Source organism: Stenella coeruleoalba (genome assembly GCF_951394435.1).
Source record: "Stenella coeruleoalba genome assembly, chromosome: 8".
NCBI classification, from domain to species: domain Eukaryota; kingdom Metazoa; phylum Chordata; class Mammalia; order Artiodactyla; family Delphinidae; genus Stenella; species Stenella coeruleoalba.
The window spans coordinates 45,709,864-45,729,281 of NC_137154.1; the positions used below are offsets into that span (position 1 = coordinate 45,709,864).

General features: G+C 37.9%; 1 protein-coding gene across 6 annotated transcripts in view; it reads right to left on the bottom strand.

Annotated features, from left to right (window-relative positions):
* ZNF143 (zinc finger protein 143) overlaps positions 1–19,418 on the bottom strand; it is a 54,592-nt gene continuing 35,174 nt past the window's right edge. For 5 of the 6 annotated variants that reach the window (XM_079930306.1, XM_079930308.1, XM_079930307.1 and 2 more), the window contains exons 12-16: positions 17,116–17,343; positions 14,459–14,607; positions 12,126–12,287; positions 1,886–2,032; positions 4–1,039 (exon numbers count right to left, since the gene is read on the bottom strand). In XM_079930306.1, coding sequence (XP_079786432.1) covers positions 956–1,039; positions 1,886–2,032; positions 12,126–12,287; positions 14,459–14,607; positions 17,116–17,343 — 770 coding nt within the window. In that variant the 3' untranslated portion in view covers positions 4–955. Of the gene's footprint in view, positions 1,040–1,885; positions 2,033–12,125; positions 12,288–14,458; positions 14,608–17,115; positions 17,344–19,418 lie in introns of all 6 variants that reach the window. The other variant, XM_079930311.1, reaches the window with a different exon arrangement.

Here is a 19,418-nt window from a genome sequence, read left to right on the forward strand (position 1 = left end):
CACTTCCCCCCACCTCCATACCAATTTAATGAAACAAATATAAAGGTAACATTTAAAAAATTGCTGTATTCAAAATTAATAATAAACTTTAGGGTAAATAAGCTTTAAAACAAAAGTACATAAGCAAAAATAAATAATTTACACCAACCCACTAACCTAATTTTCAGAGTAAAGCCATTTCCAATTACAGCACTATTATCCCGGGCTCCAGCCTGTGGTCAAACTTTGATAGTTTATTATTTTTAAAAAACAGTAACAAGAAACTGAACGCTAAGGAAAATCTTTAACAAAACCAAAGTACTGGATTTAACTTTTTAATTTTAAATAACCAAACTTTGTAATTTTATATATAATCCAATGTAATGCTAATACAATTAGCACTTCAGCTTGAAGAGCTGTTAGTTAACAGGGATGGAAAACTATAATGAATAGTCTTCAAACCGTAAGATACAAATAAAAATGGACAAGTATACAGTAGAACAAAAACTGCAGACACTCTACTAGCTGAGGGAAATATGTGAAGGCTTTACATCCTTTATTATCCATGATGGCTTTTGGAATTATGATTGTTTGATGTATAGAACCTTTGACATTTTAGATACAGCCTTTAATTTTTCACAGTAAGTTAAAAATCCATCATAAGTCTCCATAAGACTTCACTGGTCTTGCATGTAGACTCTAGGATTTTGCAATCTGATAAAAGAGTAACATAAAAATTTACTGTATTACCCTAACTTCATACTTCCTTGTACACAATGAATCAGTTTGGGAAATCTTTTCCAAGGGTTATATACACAAAAGTGTCAAGAATAAATTGTTCTCCACTCTTGCATAAAAATGTGTACAGTGTTTCAGGAATGAAAAATTTCTAATTTTCCTGGGCCCGGGCTTCATGGATCTCTGCTGCCTGAAGATGAAAGGCTCCTCTTCCTTTATTGCTCCATTGTTCTGAGGATTAATCATCCAACCCTGGCGTTTCTCCTTGTTGGATCCTGGACGCTATTCTGATGGCTTCTTCCAGAGATGGCTGTTCTCCAAGCTAAAACAGGAACATACACAAAACCACAGTCAAGATGCCGAAGAAATATAACATACCAGAAGTAAAATTTCTCTCTGTAACTCTGACACCTGGGCTTGTTAAGGTACTACTGCTGATCCACAAAACATAAAAACAAATTCCTGCTGGGGATGCAGTTTCTTTATTTAGGATTTTGATAAACCTTCACGCATGCAAGGAACAAAAGATGCTCATCTTTTCCAGTGGAGATAGAGAGCTTCCTGAGTCTTTAGCTTTTATGCCCATAAACTAAATTAAAACCAATAGCTGACATTTTCCTGAGTATGTTCTAACCCTTTTCCAAGTAAATACATTTAAAAAAAAATCTTCCCAAGGAAAGGTAATCTACACCTCGCATTCCAGATTCTCTGCCTGAATGCAGTGACTTCCCAGAGAATGTGTTCTTCACAGTCTTCTGACATTTCCCACCATAAAATACAGCTGTGCAGTGATTCTCAGAGGACTAACTTGGGGTCTATGTTTACAGGAGGTTCATTTCCAAGGAATAACTCTTTAGTGCTTTATAGAATCCTGCCTAATTAGACTTTTATTCTGAGAGTAAAGATAGCTGGCCAGGTACACACAGGTATATATATATACCAGGAGCTTTATTTTTCTTGTTATAAATTCCCCTAGAATATACAAGGATGGTAGAAAACAAAGTTTTAGTCTGAGTCTACTTCAAACGCAGCAATTTCCTTAATGTGGCTAAGTAATACAGATGATTCTGTGCCCTGCCTCTGTGAAGGTTACGCATAAAGCAGAGAGTACAAGGCTGAGAGCTGAGCAGCACTGCTGTCAATGGAGGACAGTTGCCATTGTACCCACCTGAACTGCAATCTGGGTGCCGTTGGATGTTGCCACTAAGGTCAAAGGTCTGGTTTCTGTGGTTACTAAGTGATGGCTATGCTGTTGGTGCCCCATTTCTGATGATGCAGTATGGAATGCTGCCAAGTCCTGAGCCACAATTGCAACCTTAAAAAATACACAGAAAAATTAAAACTATGATTTAAATAGGTTAAAATCCATTTAACACAAGGGACTGTCTTCAAATTCAAAAGGAAAACCTCCCTTCTGACGATACACTTGTAGAAGCCTAAAGCTGGAAAAGACCTTACATATTGTCTATTCTGGACTCTTTTTTTTTTTTGGCTGTGCCATGCAGCTTGTGGGATTTTAGTTCCCTGACCGGGGATTGAACTCGGGCCCTTGGCAGTGAGAAGCAGCAGTCCTAACCACTGGACCACAAGGGAATTCCCATGGACTCCTCTTTTTTATTTGAACAAGTTGAGGCTCAGATAGACGGGACGTATCTAAGGTTATAAAGTGAGCCAATGGCAAAACAGGGTAGAGGACACTGAAAAAGTGGATTCGCTATGTCAGGCTCCATTAACCAGGAGAGACATGACTGTGCATAGATTCTATTATCCCTAAGAGGCTGCCTGGGAAGTTACACACGTGGACTAATTCACACCTCATATGTCTATTTATTCCCGAGTTTGGATCATTGATAGATATACTATTTTCTCCTGTTTATCTGTTGCATTTAAAATTAGATTTCCATAAAAAAATTAAAAATTAAAAAAATAAAAAGCAATTAAAAATTTTAAAAATAAAAAATAAGACAAAAGAATTAAAAATAAAGTTAGATTTCCATTGGGAATTCCCTGGCGGTCCAGTGGTTAGGACTCGGTGCTTTCACTGCCAAGGGCCCAGTTTCGATCCCTGGTCAGGGAACTAAGATCCCGGCAAGCTGCATGGTGCTGCCAAAAAAAACAACAAAAAAAAGATTTCCATTAACTAGGAAAACAAAGTACCAGTACCATTACTGACAAAATAGCAACTATCTTTTTTTTGGGGGGGGGGCTCACCATGGCCTGAGGGATCTTAGTTCTGACCAGGGATCGAACCCATGACCCCTGCAGTGGAAGCACAGAGTCCTAACCACTGGACCGCCAGGGAATTTGAAGCAACACATCTTGTTATACTCACTTCCTCTTTTAGATTCCATGGAATCTTTCCATCTTGTTCCTGAAGCATCTAGTCAAAGTGGTTAAAAGTGCTTTTGTGGCTCTTAAACCACAAATATAGCTTTTGCTATGTGGATAACAAAGAAAATGGCATCAATTACTTCTGTTATATATTTAAGAATTTTGTCCAGCCAAACTCAGAGAAAGAATAAGTTAAAAACTGAAACTACTATTTTACTTGGCCATTAATCCATTAAAAATGCTAGATTTTAGAGCTAATAGATATTCAGCGTGGATCAATTCCAGTAATGTTCCATAGTCCAGCAACAGATTTCAGTATGGCAGTGGGGGAATAGCTTATATTGGACTAACCCTTCCTGCAGATAACAATCATAAAGTGTGGAAAAAAATATAAAAAAGCAACCATTTGAAGGCAGTGGTGAATGATGAAAAGCAGGCAGGAAACGGAGGGGATTCTTAAAAGAAGAGAACCACACTAGGTCACATCTATGTTTAAATAGCTTTTCCACTGAGGGCACTCACCAGTCTGAGCAACACAGGGCAATTTAAGCTATCAGAGATAATGGAGTCTATGGCTGCCAGAATGGCTATGTATTGAGAGGGATATCCTAGAAAGGAGAAAACCAGAGGGAGAGGGGCTCCCAAACCTGTGTATAAACTCCCCTCAATTCTTTAAGACCTCAGAACTGCAAACATGTTGGGGGGGTTCCAATAAATCTGGTAGAAAGCAGCAGCTAGAAGGCTGAAAAGCTGAGAAGAGATTTCAGCGATACCACGGGACAGACAGGATTTAGAACTTCAATCCCACCAAGTTAGAAGGGTTTGGAAAATACCTCAGGCTTTCCATTGAAACCCTAAGAGCCACACTTTAGGAGTAAAGATTGTATCCCAGGACTGAAGATTCACCCTGAGACTAAATGGCAAAACTAAAACAGAACTACTTTAATAAAGTATAAAACCCAGCCTCTACAAGTAACTTAACTACCTGACAAAGCAAAATGAACATTCTTCAGAGAAAGATAACAAAATTAAGAATCTCTATAATGTATCATCCATAATGTCCAGAATACAATAAAAAAATTACAACACATAAGAAGAGGAAAATGTAACCCAGAGTCAAGAGAAAATGAAGGCAGTAGAAACAGACCATGAGATGACCAAAACGTTAGAATTAGTAAACAGGGACTTTAACACAGTTATTATAAATATGTTAAAAGGCTTATGGAATGCATACAAGAGGAAATCTCAGTAAATAAATGAAAACTATAAAAAAAAGTAAATTCTACAATCAAAAATGAGAATATCTAAAATTATCTGAATGGGCCTAATAGAAGATGATGATGTCAAAAGAAAAGGTCAGTGAACTCTAAGATCAATAGGAATTATCCATCTGAAGAACCAAGAAAAAAAGATTAAAAAAAAAAAAGAATGGCTCCCCAGCAACTTGTGGGACAATACCAAGTTAATATACATATAATTAGAGACCGAGAAGGAAAAGAGAAACAGAATGAGGCAGAATAAAAACTTTTGATGAAATTATGGCCAGACTTTTCCTAAATCTGGTAAAAAACAAAAACTCTACAAAATATTATATAATGTTTTATAATATTATATATATTGTCTTATAATTATATAAAAGAAACCTAGCAGATAAATACAAAGAAAATCACACCATAATCCCATTGCTAAAAAAATCTAGAAAATAGCCAGAGAAAAACTGATATATTATATACAGGGGAACAATGATATGAAGATGGCAGATTTCTCATCAGAAACAATGAAGGACAGAGACAATTTAAAGTGCTGAAAGAAAAAAATTAACTGCCAACCAAAAATTCCATATCTAGCAAAAATATCCTTCAAAACAAAAATGTTTCAAAAAGAAGGGCGAAATAATATATTTTCAAATAAACAAAAACAGAATTTGTCACTGTAGATCTGCACTACAAATAATGCTGAAGCATATCCTTCAGGCCAAAGGGATGATTCCATATGGAAACTCAAATCTACAGAAAGGAATAAAAGGCACTGGAAATGATAAATTAGTGGGTAAGTATAAAATATTATGTTTCCTGTTGTCCTATAACTTACTTAAAAGATTAACTGTTTAATGCTAAAATATAATGTTGCATTGCCGGGGTTATAACATGTAAATGTAAAATATATTACAGCAGCACAAAGAGTAGGGGCATGAATGAAAATATACTGTTGCAAGGTTCTTAGATTTTATGTAAAGTAGTACAATGTTAAGTCTAAGTAGACTTCAATACCTTAAGGATGCACATTTTAATCCCTGGAGCAACCACAAAAAAGTAACACAGAAGGGTATAATTAGGAAGTTATTTGAGGAATTAAAATGAAATATGTATGCACCTAATAACAGAGATTTAAAATACTGGAAGTAAAAAAACCCCTAACAACTAAAAGGGAAATACAAATCCACAATCATAGTTGGAGGTATTAATTCCTTTTTCTTAGTAACTAGAACAAATACAGAAATGATTAATAAGGTTATAGAATATTTGAACAACACTATCAACCACCTTAACCTAATGTGTAGTACGCTACACCCAACAAGTGCAGAACACACATTCTTTTCAAATACGTATGGAATATAATGGGAAATCAATGAAAGACACAGGGAAAACAAGTCTCAAATTTCAAAATAATGAAATCTTACAGAATATGTTCTCTGACCGTAACAGATTTAAATTAAAAATCAAGAACAACAGGTATCTTGGACTTCTCTGGTGGCACAGTGGTTAGGAATCCACCTGCCAAAGCAAGGGACATGGGTTTGAGCCCTGATCTGGGAAGATCCCACGTGCCGCAGTGCAACTAAGCCCGCTAGCCACAATTACTAAGCCTGCGTGCCACAACTACTGAAGCCTGCGTGCCTAGAGCCTGTGCTCCGCAACAAGAAAAGCCACCACAATGAGAAGCCTGCGCTCTCCACAACTAAAGAGCCCGTGTACAGCAATGAAGACCCAATGCAGCCAAAAATAAAATAAATTTATTTAAAAAAAAAAAAAACACATTTCCTTATTTAAAAAAAAAAAGAACAGGTATCTAGAGAAGTACCAGATATTAAGAAATTAAGCAACCTACATGCAAATTAAGACCACAATGATATATCATTTCACATCCACTAGAATGGCTAAAATTTTTTAAAGTAACAACACAAAATGTTGATGCTGTGAAACAAACAGAAGTCTTATACATTGCTAGTGGGAGTGTATGATGGTCAAACCACTTTGGAGGACTGTTTGGCACTTTCACGTAAAGTTAAATATACCTCTACCCCATGGCCCAGCAATTCCACTAACAGGTATTTAGCTAAGAGAATGAGACCATATGTGTACAAATATACTTGTACTAGAATTTTCACCGCCACCTTATTCACAATAATCAAAGATTGGAAGCATCCCAAATGTTCATCAAGGGGAGAATCTATCAACAAATTGTGATATTCCTACCACAGAATACTGCTCAGCAATAAAAAACAATGAACTGATGTTATAAACAAGAACATGGATAAATCTCCAAAATATTATGTTAAAAGAAAAAACCCCAAAACAGAAGAGTTCATACTCTGGCTCCACTATGCCAAGTTTAAGAACAAACAAAATAATACAATCAGAATAACTAGGTGGAGACTGACTGGAAGGGGTCTCAAGAGAACTTTCTGGGGTGATAGAAATGTTCTACATCCTGTTTGGGATGGGATGGGTGTGTATGTTTAATAACTCACTGAACTGTAAATTTAAGATCTGTGCAGGGAATTCCCTGGCAGTCCAGTGGTTAGGACTCTGTGCTTCCACTGTCAGGCGCCCGGATTTAATCCTTGGTTGGGGAACTAAGATCGCACAAACAGCATGCTGTGGCCAAAAAAACCCAACAAACAAACAAACAAACAAAAAACCTGTGCATTTCACTGTATGTAAATTTTACCTCAATGAAGAAAAAACAGATTTCAGGCTAATATGAAAAACATGTTCAACCTCACCAAACAAATGAAAGTAAAAATATAATTTATCCTTGGCTTGTGAATTATGCAAATATATAAAAAAAATCCTAATGCTAGTGAGAATACAGTGAATACAAGAACACTTTTAGATCCATGGCATGATTGCTAAAACTTTCCAGAAAATAATTTGGCAATATGTAGCAAGAAGCTTAAAATAGTTCATACCATTAATCTAATAATTCCATGTCTAGAATTTGTTTCCTATGAAAATAATCAAGGGGCTTGCAGAACAATTTATCAATGTGGAATGAGTTAATGTTATGTATATCCATTTTATGGATTATTTTGTAAATATTAAAAATCCTTTTAAAAGAATGTTTAGGGACTTCCCTGATGTCACAGTGGTTAAGACTCCAAGCTCCCAATGCAGGGGGCTCAGTAGTTGTGGCATACGGGCTCAGTAGTTGCGGCTCGTGGGCTCTAGAGCACAGGCTCAGTAGTTGTGGTGCATGGGCTTAGTTGCTCCGCGGCATGTGGGATCTTCCTGGCCCAGGGCTCGAACCTGTGTTCCCTGCATTGGCAGGCGGATTCTTAACCACTGTGCCACCAGGTAAGTCCCCTTCACTCATTTTTAAATTCGTTTGCTTGCTTTTTTCTTGTTGAGTTATAGAAATTCTTTATATAGTCTAGATATTTTCCCCCTCATAATATTATTATTTTATTTTATTATTTTAAAATATATTCTAGGGACTTCCATGGCAGTCCAGTGGTTAAGACTTCGCCTTCCAATGCAGAGGGTGAGGGTTCGATCCCTGGTCGGGGAGCTAAGAGCCCACGGTCCTCTCAGCCAAAAAACCAAAACAGAAAACAGAAGCAATATTGTAACAAGTTCAATAAAGACTTTAAAAATGGTCTACATCAAAAAAAAAAAAAAAAGGTCTACATCAAAAAAATCCTAAAAAAAAAAAAAAATATATATATATATATATATATATATATATATACTCTAGATATTAATCCCTTATTAGATGTATGATTTGCAAATATTTTCCCTCATTCTGTAGATTGTCTTTTCACTTTCTTGGTAGTGGCTTTTGATGCACAAGTGTTTTTAATTTTTTTTTTTTAGCCGTTCCCCGTGGCTTGTGGGATTTCAGTTCCCCGACCATGGATTGAACCAGGGCAACGGCAGTGAAAGCCTGGAATCCTAACCACTAGGCCACCAGGGAACTTCCAAGTGTTTTTAATTTTGAAGAAGTTCAATTAATTTTTTTCTTTCATCACTTATCATTTTGGTGTCATATGTAAGAAATAATCTCCTAATCCAATTTATCTATTTTTTCTTTCATTGCCTGTGCATTTGGTATCATACATAAGAAATAAGATCATGAAGATTTTCACCTATGTTTTATTCTAAGAGTTTCATAGTTTTAGCTCTTAAGTTTAGGTCTTTAATCCATCTTGAGCTAATTTTTATATATGGTATAAGATAAGGGTCCAACTTTATTTTTTCTCATGTGGATATACAGGTTTCCCAGCACCATTTGTTGAAAAGACAAATGAAAAGCCCTTTCCCACTGAAAGATCAAATTCTGACTGTCAAAATTTAGTTGACTATATATGTGAGGGTTTATTTCCAGATTCTCTATTTTATTCCATTGGGAATATGTATTACTTTTGTAATCTGAAATTAACTAACTAAAATAGATGGAAAGCACTGACTCTTTAGTCTATACCTGCTAACTAGGCTTCCAAAGGCACCTGGAAAAATGAGTCTCAGAAATGCAATTACCTTAACGACCAAAAAAAAAAAAAGACTTAGGGAAGGACTGACTACTTTCTTCCCATGCATGTAAAGAAATGGTTACAACCAATTTAAGTGTTACAGATAATTCATAGGTGGGGTCCAAACACCCCAGTGGATAGCCAACTTTTGCCTGATGGCCTACATGTAGTTAACAGCAGAAGGAACAGTAGCAGCAGCAGGTCCTCAAGTGAAACCCCATCCCTGTTGTGATATCCCTAGTTGCTGGAAGCTGCCTGGCTTCATTCTAGCCCTCAAAGCCTTCTCTCTTGAGAACTTTTCTAGCTCACAGGCTACAGATAAGCTACATAAGAATGTGTGCTTTAGGGTCACTATCTTTCCAGACCTGCAACTGTACAAGGTGTATTTACCCAAGCTGGGCTATAAACCCATCCAGGAATCCCAGAGCCACGGAAATGACTGCAAACTGATTAGGTGGGACCATTCCATAAGACAGCCTGAAAGCTAGTGGCTGCGTTTTTTGTTTGTTTTGGCATAAGGTAAAATTAGAAACAATAAAAATGCATGGATCTTAGGTGTTCTGTTGAGTTCTGACAGTTAGATACAACTGTGAAACCACCACTTAAAACAAGATGTAGAATAGTTCCTTCATATTTCATTCCATCAATTTCCTCCCCAGCCAAGCAGCACTTTCTGATTTCTGTCACCATGGATCGTCTAGTCTGTTCTTGGATTTCGTGTAAGTGGAATCATATGGTATATATTCTAGAAGGAATTGCTGAGTCATAGGGTAGAGGTATGTTCGACTTCATAAGAAACTGCCAAACAGTTCTTCAAAATGGTTGTAACATTCTATACTCTCACTAGTGTGTTGAATGTCCTAGTTGCTTCATTTCTTTGCCAACATTTGGTTTTGTTTGTCTTTTTTATTTTAGCCATTTCCCTGTGTCTGAAATGGTGTCTCTTTGTGATTTTAACTTGCATTTCTTTGATGATTAAAGATGTTGAGCACTTTTTCGTGTTATTGCCTTTCATGTACCTTTTTTTGTGAGGGGTCTGTTCAAATAAGCAATCAGATGATTTGATCTTTTTTTTTTTTTTTTTTTTTTGCGGTGTGCGGGCCTCTCACTGTTGTGGCCTCTCCTGTTGCGGAGCACAGGCTCCGGACGCGCAGGCTCAGCGGCCATGGCTCACGGGCCCAGCCGCTCCGCAGCATGTGGGATCTTCCCAGACTGGGGCACGAACCCATGTCCCCTGCATTGGCAGGTGGACTCTCAACCACTGCGCCACCAGGGAAGCCCCTGATCTGCTCATTTTTAACGGGTTGTTCACCTTTTTATTATTGATTTATAGAAGTTTGTCATATATTTTCAATACAAGTCCACTGTCAGATATAGTGTGAATATTTTTTTCCCAGTTTGGGGCTTATCTAATCTTTTACTACACATTGTCTTTGGTGAGCAGAACTAATTTTGAAGAAGTCCAATTTATCAGAAAAGAAAAAAATTTATTATTAGTGCATTTTGTATCCTGTCTAAGAAATTTTTACCTTAAGGTTGCAAAAACATTCACTTTTCTTCTAGAAGCTTTATGATTCTGAGTTTTCTATTTCAAGGTGTAGAAAACCTTCAATTTTGTTCCTTTTTTCAGGACTGTTTTGGCTATTTTAGGTCCTTTGTATTTTCATGTAAATTTTAGAATCGGATTATCTGTATCTTCAAAAATTCCTGCTGGAATTTTTATTGTGATGGTATTGAATCTATAACCGAATTTAGGAAGAATGACAGCTACTAACTGACAGACTTTTTCACTGAACAGGGTAAGGCAGCTGCAGTGAAACCCCGCACTGCCTTCAGCATAGCACAAGAAGGGTTTTTAAATGTTATTAACCAATATCATTTATTTTAAAAGAAATGAAAAATTAAACTACAAAGAGATACATTAGATTGGCAAAAATCCAAAGGTTTTACCACTATATTGACTGTCAGAAGGGGAGGAGGCACTCTCAAAGGCTGCAGCTAGGAATGTAGATGGGTATAACCCTAGAAAGGAAGTCTGGGAATATCTATCACAATTACCAATGCATATGTTTTTTCACCCAGCAATTCCACTCTAGGGATTTATCTAGTAGCAGATGTACTCACACACATGCAAAATCACATGTGCACAAGGTTATGTGTTGTTTGAAACAGCAAAAGACTTTAAATATATTATGGCATGTCCAATACAGTGGAATATGATATAGCTTAAAAAAAGAATGAGGAGGGAATTCCCTGGTAGTCCAGTGGTTAGGACTCGGTGCTTTCTCTGCCGGGGCCCGGGTTCAATCCCTGGTTGGAGAACTACGATAACTAAGATCCCTCAAGCCATGCTGCATGGCAGGAAAAAAAAAAAAAAAGAGGAAACTCTCTATAAAATGAAATAGAAAGATTTCCTAGATGTATTATTAAGGTTAAAAAAAAAAAAAAGGTGAAGACGAGTATAGAATTTACTATCATAAAAAGGGGGGCTTCCCTGGTGGCGCAGTGGTTGAGAGTCCGCCTGCCGATGCGGGGGACACGGGTTCGTGCCCCGGTCTGGGAAGATCCCACATGCCACGGAGCGGCTGGGCCTGTGAGCCATGGCCGCTGAGCCTGCGCGTCCGGAGCCTGTGCTCCGCAACGGGAGAGGCCACAACAGTGAGAGGCCTGTGTACCGCAAAAAAAAAAAAAAAAAAAAAAAAAAAAAGAGCAACTGCTTTAAAAAAAAAAAATTAAAAAAAATAAATAAATAAAAAATAAATAAAAAAATAAAAAAAAAAAATTTGAAAAAAAGGGAAGGAGGGGAAGATGACTTTATTTGTATTTGTTTGTATATGATTAATGAGTTGTTGGGAAAATTACGCAAGAAACTGATAAAAGTGGATTATCTCTATGGGGGCAGGGGTGGAAAGAAGACTTTTCACTGCCTATCTGTATACACTTTTTGACTTTTGAATTATGTGAATATATTACATATTCAAAAAATTAAATTTTGCAAATGAATTTTTTTTCTAAGTATCTGATGATGATAATGATGATAGGAAGAGCAACCATTAATGAACACTTAATATATACTTGGGCTGACTACTTTATATGCATTATCTTGCTTAATCCTTCTATTAACCTCATGGGGTAGATGCAATAATCACTCCTATTTTACAGATGAGGAAAAACTGAGACTCAGAGGGTTATGTAGCTAAGAAGTTGTAAAACTGGGATTCAATCTGAGGTTTGTGTGCTTAACCACTATATCACACTGTACATCTATGTAACGGTTTTGATATTGACATATGTATTGACTGATATAAAAGAAAAAAGCAATTACCTGCTGCCCTTCTGTACCCTCAGCGGTAACCATAGCAACAGAGTGTGTTCCTGCTGAGGAGATGACTGCATCATGAGCAGGTACTGTGATGGGCGTTCCGTCCTGTGTTACCATTGTGATGGTATTGCCAATGGCCTGCATGTCAGCTTGAGATATGTTCACCTGCAATACAATGCATTTTACAATCAGGCAATGTTTCTTGTTTTATCTGGCAGTCTTTATTAAGGGCTAGGCCTAATCCTTGTATAAGTCTACTCTGGGAGCAGATAAGCATTTTACAATGGAAAGAGGTCATCAGAAAAACTGCATATTGCTTTTTTTTTTTAATATCTTTATTGGAAAAACTGAATATTCCTTAAATGCATTTACTCCTCTCCATCTCTACTGCCAATTTAGACCCCTATTTTTCTCTCATCTAATTTTCTACAATACAATGTCTTTCCAAATATCTAGTCTAACCCGTCCCTAATCATCCTCTACCTTGTCACCTTTCTAAAAAACAAACAAATTTCATTATGCTCCCTGCTCAAATCCCCAGTGACTCCCCATCACTACAGTTCAGACTTCTTACATGGCACTCATGACCTTTCATCATCTGGCCTTAAACAGCTTCTCCAGACTCATCTTTCACTACTTCCAAACCAGCACACAAATCTGGCACTCCAGCCACAACAGATCATTTGCATCCCCGGGACTGTCATATTCTGTTATATTTTTGTGACTTTGCCCTTTCCTTCACTCTCTGCCTGGCTAACTCATAAAAATTCTTCAAGATCTAGCTGAATGGCCATTCTCTACAAGGGCCTCCAAGATTCCTTCAGGAAGCATCATTTACCCCTTCCTCCAGGTTGCCACAACACTTTACATACCTGTCGATTATATACCCATCATTATGAGAAATTATTTTTCATTTTAGGAACGTCCCTCTCCTACTAGACTACGATACCCCCCCTTCCAGTACCCCCCACACTAACTTTACCAAAATATCTGTCATTGGGTTCAATAAATGTTTGTTTTTTAATTGACCGAAGGAATGGAATAGAAATCCCTAAAGGAAATGGGAAGGTTATATCTAGAGAAAATACAACATTGGGATGGGGAAAATAGCTGCTTTAAAACATATGAAGAGGGATTAGACACATTCTATATGGTCAGAGAAAAGCCATGAGTGGATGACACAGTGGTAAGTTTCAGTCTGATAAACCCTCAAATTATCCAGCAATGGAACAGACCGTCTCTTCAGAGAGAAACTGCCTCATCTATATGGGGGCTGCTGTAGAGGGAATTTCTCCAGCATAGGAAGGGAAGGAAGTTAGATCAAATGACCTCCACAGAGCCTATCTGTGATGACCTAATTTTTAAAAAAGGCTTAGGGTTGATGCTGAATTAAAATTGTGTTAGTAAATATGTTAAATCTTATATGCCAATCAGTGGACAAAGAGTGTTGTGTAGAATTAGTGATGTCAAAAGTAAGGGGAAGAGGAATGAATGGGATGGTACAAGTGCTTTTTATTTTCCTATCCTGAATACGTTCTGCCTTCTAGCTAACATCAGCACATTAACAGTTATCAACACAGAGGGCAAATTAATCATGGGAGGTAAAGGTCCGAGAGAGACAGGTAAGAAGAGAGTTCTCCATGGAAGAGGTAGATATAGAAGGATAAAGAACCCCATATGTCTATTTCCACCAGTTATTAAGACAACCTTAGCTAGAGCTTAAAAATGAAATCAAGTCTGAATTATTTTAGGCTAGTGGCATCTAGAAAACAATGACAAGTTTGACTATTGAACAACAGCCATTATATTGCTTTTCCTGGGGAAATCAAGATACCTCTTCTATTAATTCTGTGAAGCTAGTTAAGTGAACTCCCATGATTCCAGGTAGGGAGAGAGTCACACTCTGGAAATTTTACAGATGTGCCCATCACTGACTTGCCAGGATCTTTTAATGATGTCCTCGTCTCCTCAGCCAAACCTCTGCTGACTTCTCAATCCTATCCCTTCTCTGAATTGGGTTTCATATGGATCTATTACTTTTCAAGCCCTCAATTTCACTGTGGTTCTGACCTTCACCACCTCACATTTGAACAATACCCATAACACCATTTGAATTCTACAGAGTCACAAACCTTCTCTCTTTACTAATCTCCCTGCAGGTAGTCGCTTTCAACAGGCTACTAGAAAGCCTCCAGGAGATCCAGCACTGCCTACAAGCTAAACTCCAAACTCTGTGCCCCAATTCAAGGCTTTCCTCAATTGGGACCCAACCTGCCTTTCAAGCCCAGGCTCAGAGAAATATTATTTAACTTGTTTGACTTTTGGTGGGTACTTACATGCTGAGTCCCGTCCTGGGATATGAGTGTAACCTGTTGACTCAACCCAGACTGGGTTACTGTGGCTACTTGTGTAGACACAACATCGTCCCCTTCTACACCTGTAACATACGTGATCTGGGACCCTTTAAGAACATCTTCACTTTGACCTGTTTAAAACAAATGAATTATTCATTTGATCAAACAACCAAGCTGTTTAGAAAACAGAGGAGATTTTAAATATTACAGAGAAAACTGTCAAAAGTTAAATGGCATGTGTATTAAATTCTAAATCATGTTTTTTTTTCTTTGGCCATGTGGCATGTGGGATCTTAGTTTCCTGACTAGGGATTGAACCCGAGGCCCTTGCATTGGAAGTGCAGTCTAAACCATTGGACCACCAGGGAAGTCCCTAAATTCTAAACCATGAAAATGGCTTCCAGCACCTCCTGCCAATCTCTCCACCTCCTCTTTTGCAAAGCCAAACCAAATCAAAGCAGACCAAACCAAACTTTTCCACATAAAGTGTAACTGTTCTAATTTTGAGAGACCTTGCTTATTCTCTTATTTGGAGTAATTATGTGATACCATGCATGTGTGCTGGGGCAGGGAGTGGGGGAACTGTACAGGGAGACTAACTGGCAAATAACCCTTCCAACATGGCAAGTATGCACTAAGTCCTTGCAGTCACTTAAGAAGCTGCTAAAAATGATAAGACAACCTTCATAAACATTAACCACAAAACCAGAATGGTATGTAAACACAATGTACTAACACTAAGTTACTTACTCTTTTAACACAAGTGACTGATTATAAGTCATGAGTACACAGTGACATCATTGTGTAAAGACAACGTAATGGCATATTATCTGGGTTAAGGTTAACCATTTAGTAAGTAACAGAACAGGAGCCCCCCTCCACTTCTTTATTTCACAAAGAACCAGCAAGTAAACAGCAATTTCAATAGTCAATTATTGCCATACTTGGCAACCAGGAACATTATTGATCCCTCTCTTCTATTGCTTTCCACCTCTCATGATGCCAGAAAAAGGGTAAATATTTTTTTTTCCTTCAAAGAAGGACTTTATATGCTAATTTATGAGTACTTCTCAAAGTTATGGTTGATGCCTACACTCATACAGCTACAGTCATCATGGTGTAATCTCTATGACACTCATTACTTCATTTCTTTTTGTTCTGTTCCATGGCTATTTATTATATTTATTATTATACCATTATTCCAATGGGTTCAAAACCTAGGGGACCATATGGGAGAAAAGGAACATAAACCCATCCTTATTCTTGGAAAAACAATCTTACTTTAATTTTTTTAACAAAATGTATATTATTATAGATTATCTTCTAGAACACAAGAAATTTTGACAATCTGAAATATCAACATTTAAGGAAGAGATTGAGGAAGCTTAAAAGAGGAACAGTCTTAAACCTAAGTTTGACATCATGAAAGTCTGCTTTCTAATTGTAACATTTAGCAGCTGTTGTGATATCTAACAATGCACACTTACACTGCTTTGGCTAGAAAACAGCATAGCATTCAAGAGTGAAGGAATTTGGGGGAATTCCCTGGTGGTCCAGTGGTTAGGCACTTTTACTACCAGGGACCTGGGTTCAATCCCTGGTCAGGAAACTAAGATCCCACAAGCCATGTGGCGTGGCCAAAAATAAAAAAACTAAAAAATAGAAGAGTGAAGGAATTGTTATTTTCTTACTATCACATGACTGATATCTGAAAAGACAAATTAGAACTCCAGGGAATTATCTGAGTAGACAGTGAATGATCTGTTCTTTTCCTTATTCTCCAACCATTTTTTTCCTACCTAAATGTTTTTCAACACTTCAATACTAGTTGTTAAGAATGGGTAAAGATGTTTTAATTTTCAAATTTACTCCATTTAGAAGGTACTCAATGAAATAGGACAACATATGTTTCTTTTTGTTTGTTTGTTTTAGAAAAACCTACTTCATTTTACCTGTTTAACTATGCTGATTTATTTAACTGAAATCATAGAATCTAATTCTCTAAAATATTTTTTCCAAGAGTTTATCCTTATTGAAATGAATGTTTTTGTCTCCAACAACACTACTGAATAGCACATGAATCAACTAAGAGTTATCTGGGAGTGCTTCACCGCTCTTATGATTAAGACCAACATCTTAATACACCCAAATAGTCTAGGCTGCCCCTGACTTGCTGTGCAGTCTCATTTCATACCACCTTCCCAAGCAGAAGTGCCATGCTGGCCAGGCTTCTTTCAGTCTCTCCGATTTACTGTGCTCTCTCCCACCTCAGGGCTTTTCGCTTGTGCCAATCCCTCTATTTGGATCGTTCTCTTGCCTTTGCTCCCTGTTTACCACCCCCCCAACCCCCCACATCCCTGACTCTACACCAAGTTAACCCTTATTCACCCTGTAGATCTCTCCAAAAATCACTTCCTCAGGGGAGCCTTCTCTGACCTACGAGACTAGACTAACTTCCCCTCTTATATCCCAGAGCATTAAGCGCCTTTCTTTGATAGCAATTATCACAGCTGTAAACGATATGTTTGTGTGACTATTTGAAAAACTTTATGATTTGAGAAAATGCTTTAAGTCATAAATTACGTTCATAACTGTTGATTTTCAAACACAGACATAGACATACTGGAAAAAACCCTTACCTGGGGGAGGCTCAAAGAAGGCTTCCTGCTCCTCCTCGATGGGCTCAGTGTCATTGTGAGCTGTCCGTTTGTGCATGGCCAGCGTGGAGATCTGCTTGTATGTCTTCCCACAGTGGTTACAGTTGTACGGTTTGGAGTGAGTGTGAACAACATGATGTTTGTACAAACTGGAATATTCTGTGAACCTTTTGTCACACCCAGGGACTGTACAAACATATGGCTTTTCCCCTAAGAACAGCACACACATACAAAAAAATCAACTTTTACCTATGAAGGCATAATCATTCCATACCTTCTGGTGGGGGGAGGGGGGAGGGGGTGGGGGAGGAGGCAGAGAGAGGGAACCTCTAGTGGCAAAAATAAATAGCTGTCAAATCCCTTTCTATCCTGCTAGGAGGCAGTGAACAAGACAAGACTCCTTAACTATGGTTTCAACTTGGATCAAAAGGTGGTCTGCACCCTGAGTCTCATCCCATGCCTGAATACTGCTTTCCCCTTAATTACAAGGGATGTGAAAAATAAGGATGGCGATGTTTATTGCCCAGTTAACTCTAAGATTTGGTGAAACTGTTATTGTTACCTATAACAAGATAATCTAGATATCATTAGTGATACTTTACTAATAATGGCAATAATAAATGCAATTATTAGTATAACTAATGTAGCTTACCCTAAGGGTTTTAAAAAATATATTTATTTATTTATTTTCTAAAAATTTTTATTTATTTATTTGGTTACACCAAGTCTTAGTTGTGGAAGGTGGGTTCCTTAGTTGGGGCTCCAAGGCTCCTTAGTTGCAGCAGGTGGGCTCCTTAGTTGTGTGGCATGAGAACTTTTAGCTGCAGCATGCATGTGGGACCTAGTTCCCTGACCAGGGATTGAACCCAGGCCCCCTGCATTGGGAGCGCAGTCTTATCCACTGCACTGCCAGGGAAGTCCCCAAATATATATATATTTATTTATTTACACTGGGTCTTAGTTGTGGCACATGGGCTCCTTAGTTGCGGCAGAAGGGCTCCTTAGTTGCGGCAGGCAGGCTCCTTAGCTGTGGCATGTGAACTCTTAGTTGTGGCATGCATGTGGGATCTAGTTCCCTGACCAGGGATTGAAACCAGGCCCCCTGCACTGGGAGCGCAGGGTCTTAACCACTGTGCCACCAGGGAAATCCCACCCTAAGGGTTTTATAAGGATAATAAACAAAGATTTTCTAAAAAGTCTATGAGACATAGTTTGGACACTTCAGTAAATCTAAAAGGACACACATTTTATATTAACTTCAGTTGACTTCTTGCATCCAATCAAAAGCTATTAAATATTCACTAAAAACAACTCAATACAAAGTAATTCTTTTTCCATGAAACAGTCTGAGAACAATGTAGGCAGTACATATATTTTTAGAACTTTTCATTATAGAAAATTTCAAACATACACAAAAGTATAGAGAAACAGTGCAATAAACCCCCATGTACCAATCATCTAGCTTCAACTATCAATTTATGGCCAATATAGTTTCATTTATTCACCACACATTTCTGCCCCCTCTTCCCACCCTGGATTATTCTGAAACAGCTCCAGATAGCATTCTATCTCATCTATAAATTTCAGATTGTATAAAAGATGGATGTTTTTAAATAACAAAATTAACAATAATTATTTAATATCATAAAATATCTAGACACTGTTAATATGTAGTGGGGGGAATCTAACACTGAGAGCAAACTGGAACAAATTAACCTAACTGTAGTTTTTTTTTCTTTTATAAATTTATTTATTTATTTATTTTTGGCTGCACTGGGTCTTCATTGCGTGCTTGGGCTTTCTCTAGCTGCAGTGAGTGGGGGCTACTCTTCGTTGTGGTGTGTGGGCTTCTCATTGCGGTGGCTTCTCTTGCTGCGCAGCACGGGCTCTAGATCCCAGGCTCAGTAGTTGTGGCGCACGGGGTTAGTTGCTCCGTGGCATGTGGCATCTTCCAGGACCAGGGTTCAAACCTGTGTCCCCTGCATTGGCAGGCAGATTCTTAACAACTGCGCCACCAACGAAGTCCCCCCAACCTTAGTTTAAATGAATACTTGTAACCACTTAGAAGGGGTATGGGAGCCAGGGCCAGGGTGGGGGGTAGCAGGGGGAGAATAAACTAATTAAAGTAACTCATACACACAGTATTTGACTAATGCTCTCAGTCTTGGACCGGGCTGGAGTGGGGAAAACTGCAAACAAATCTTCAGCTCTTCTTGGTAGGCTTGTTTATTGTAGTGCTATGGGCAAAACAACTCTGAAACTATTTTAGGTGTAATAAAGGATTA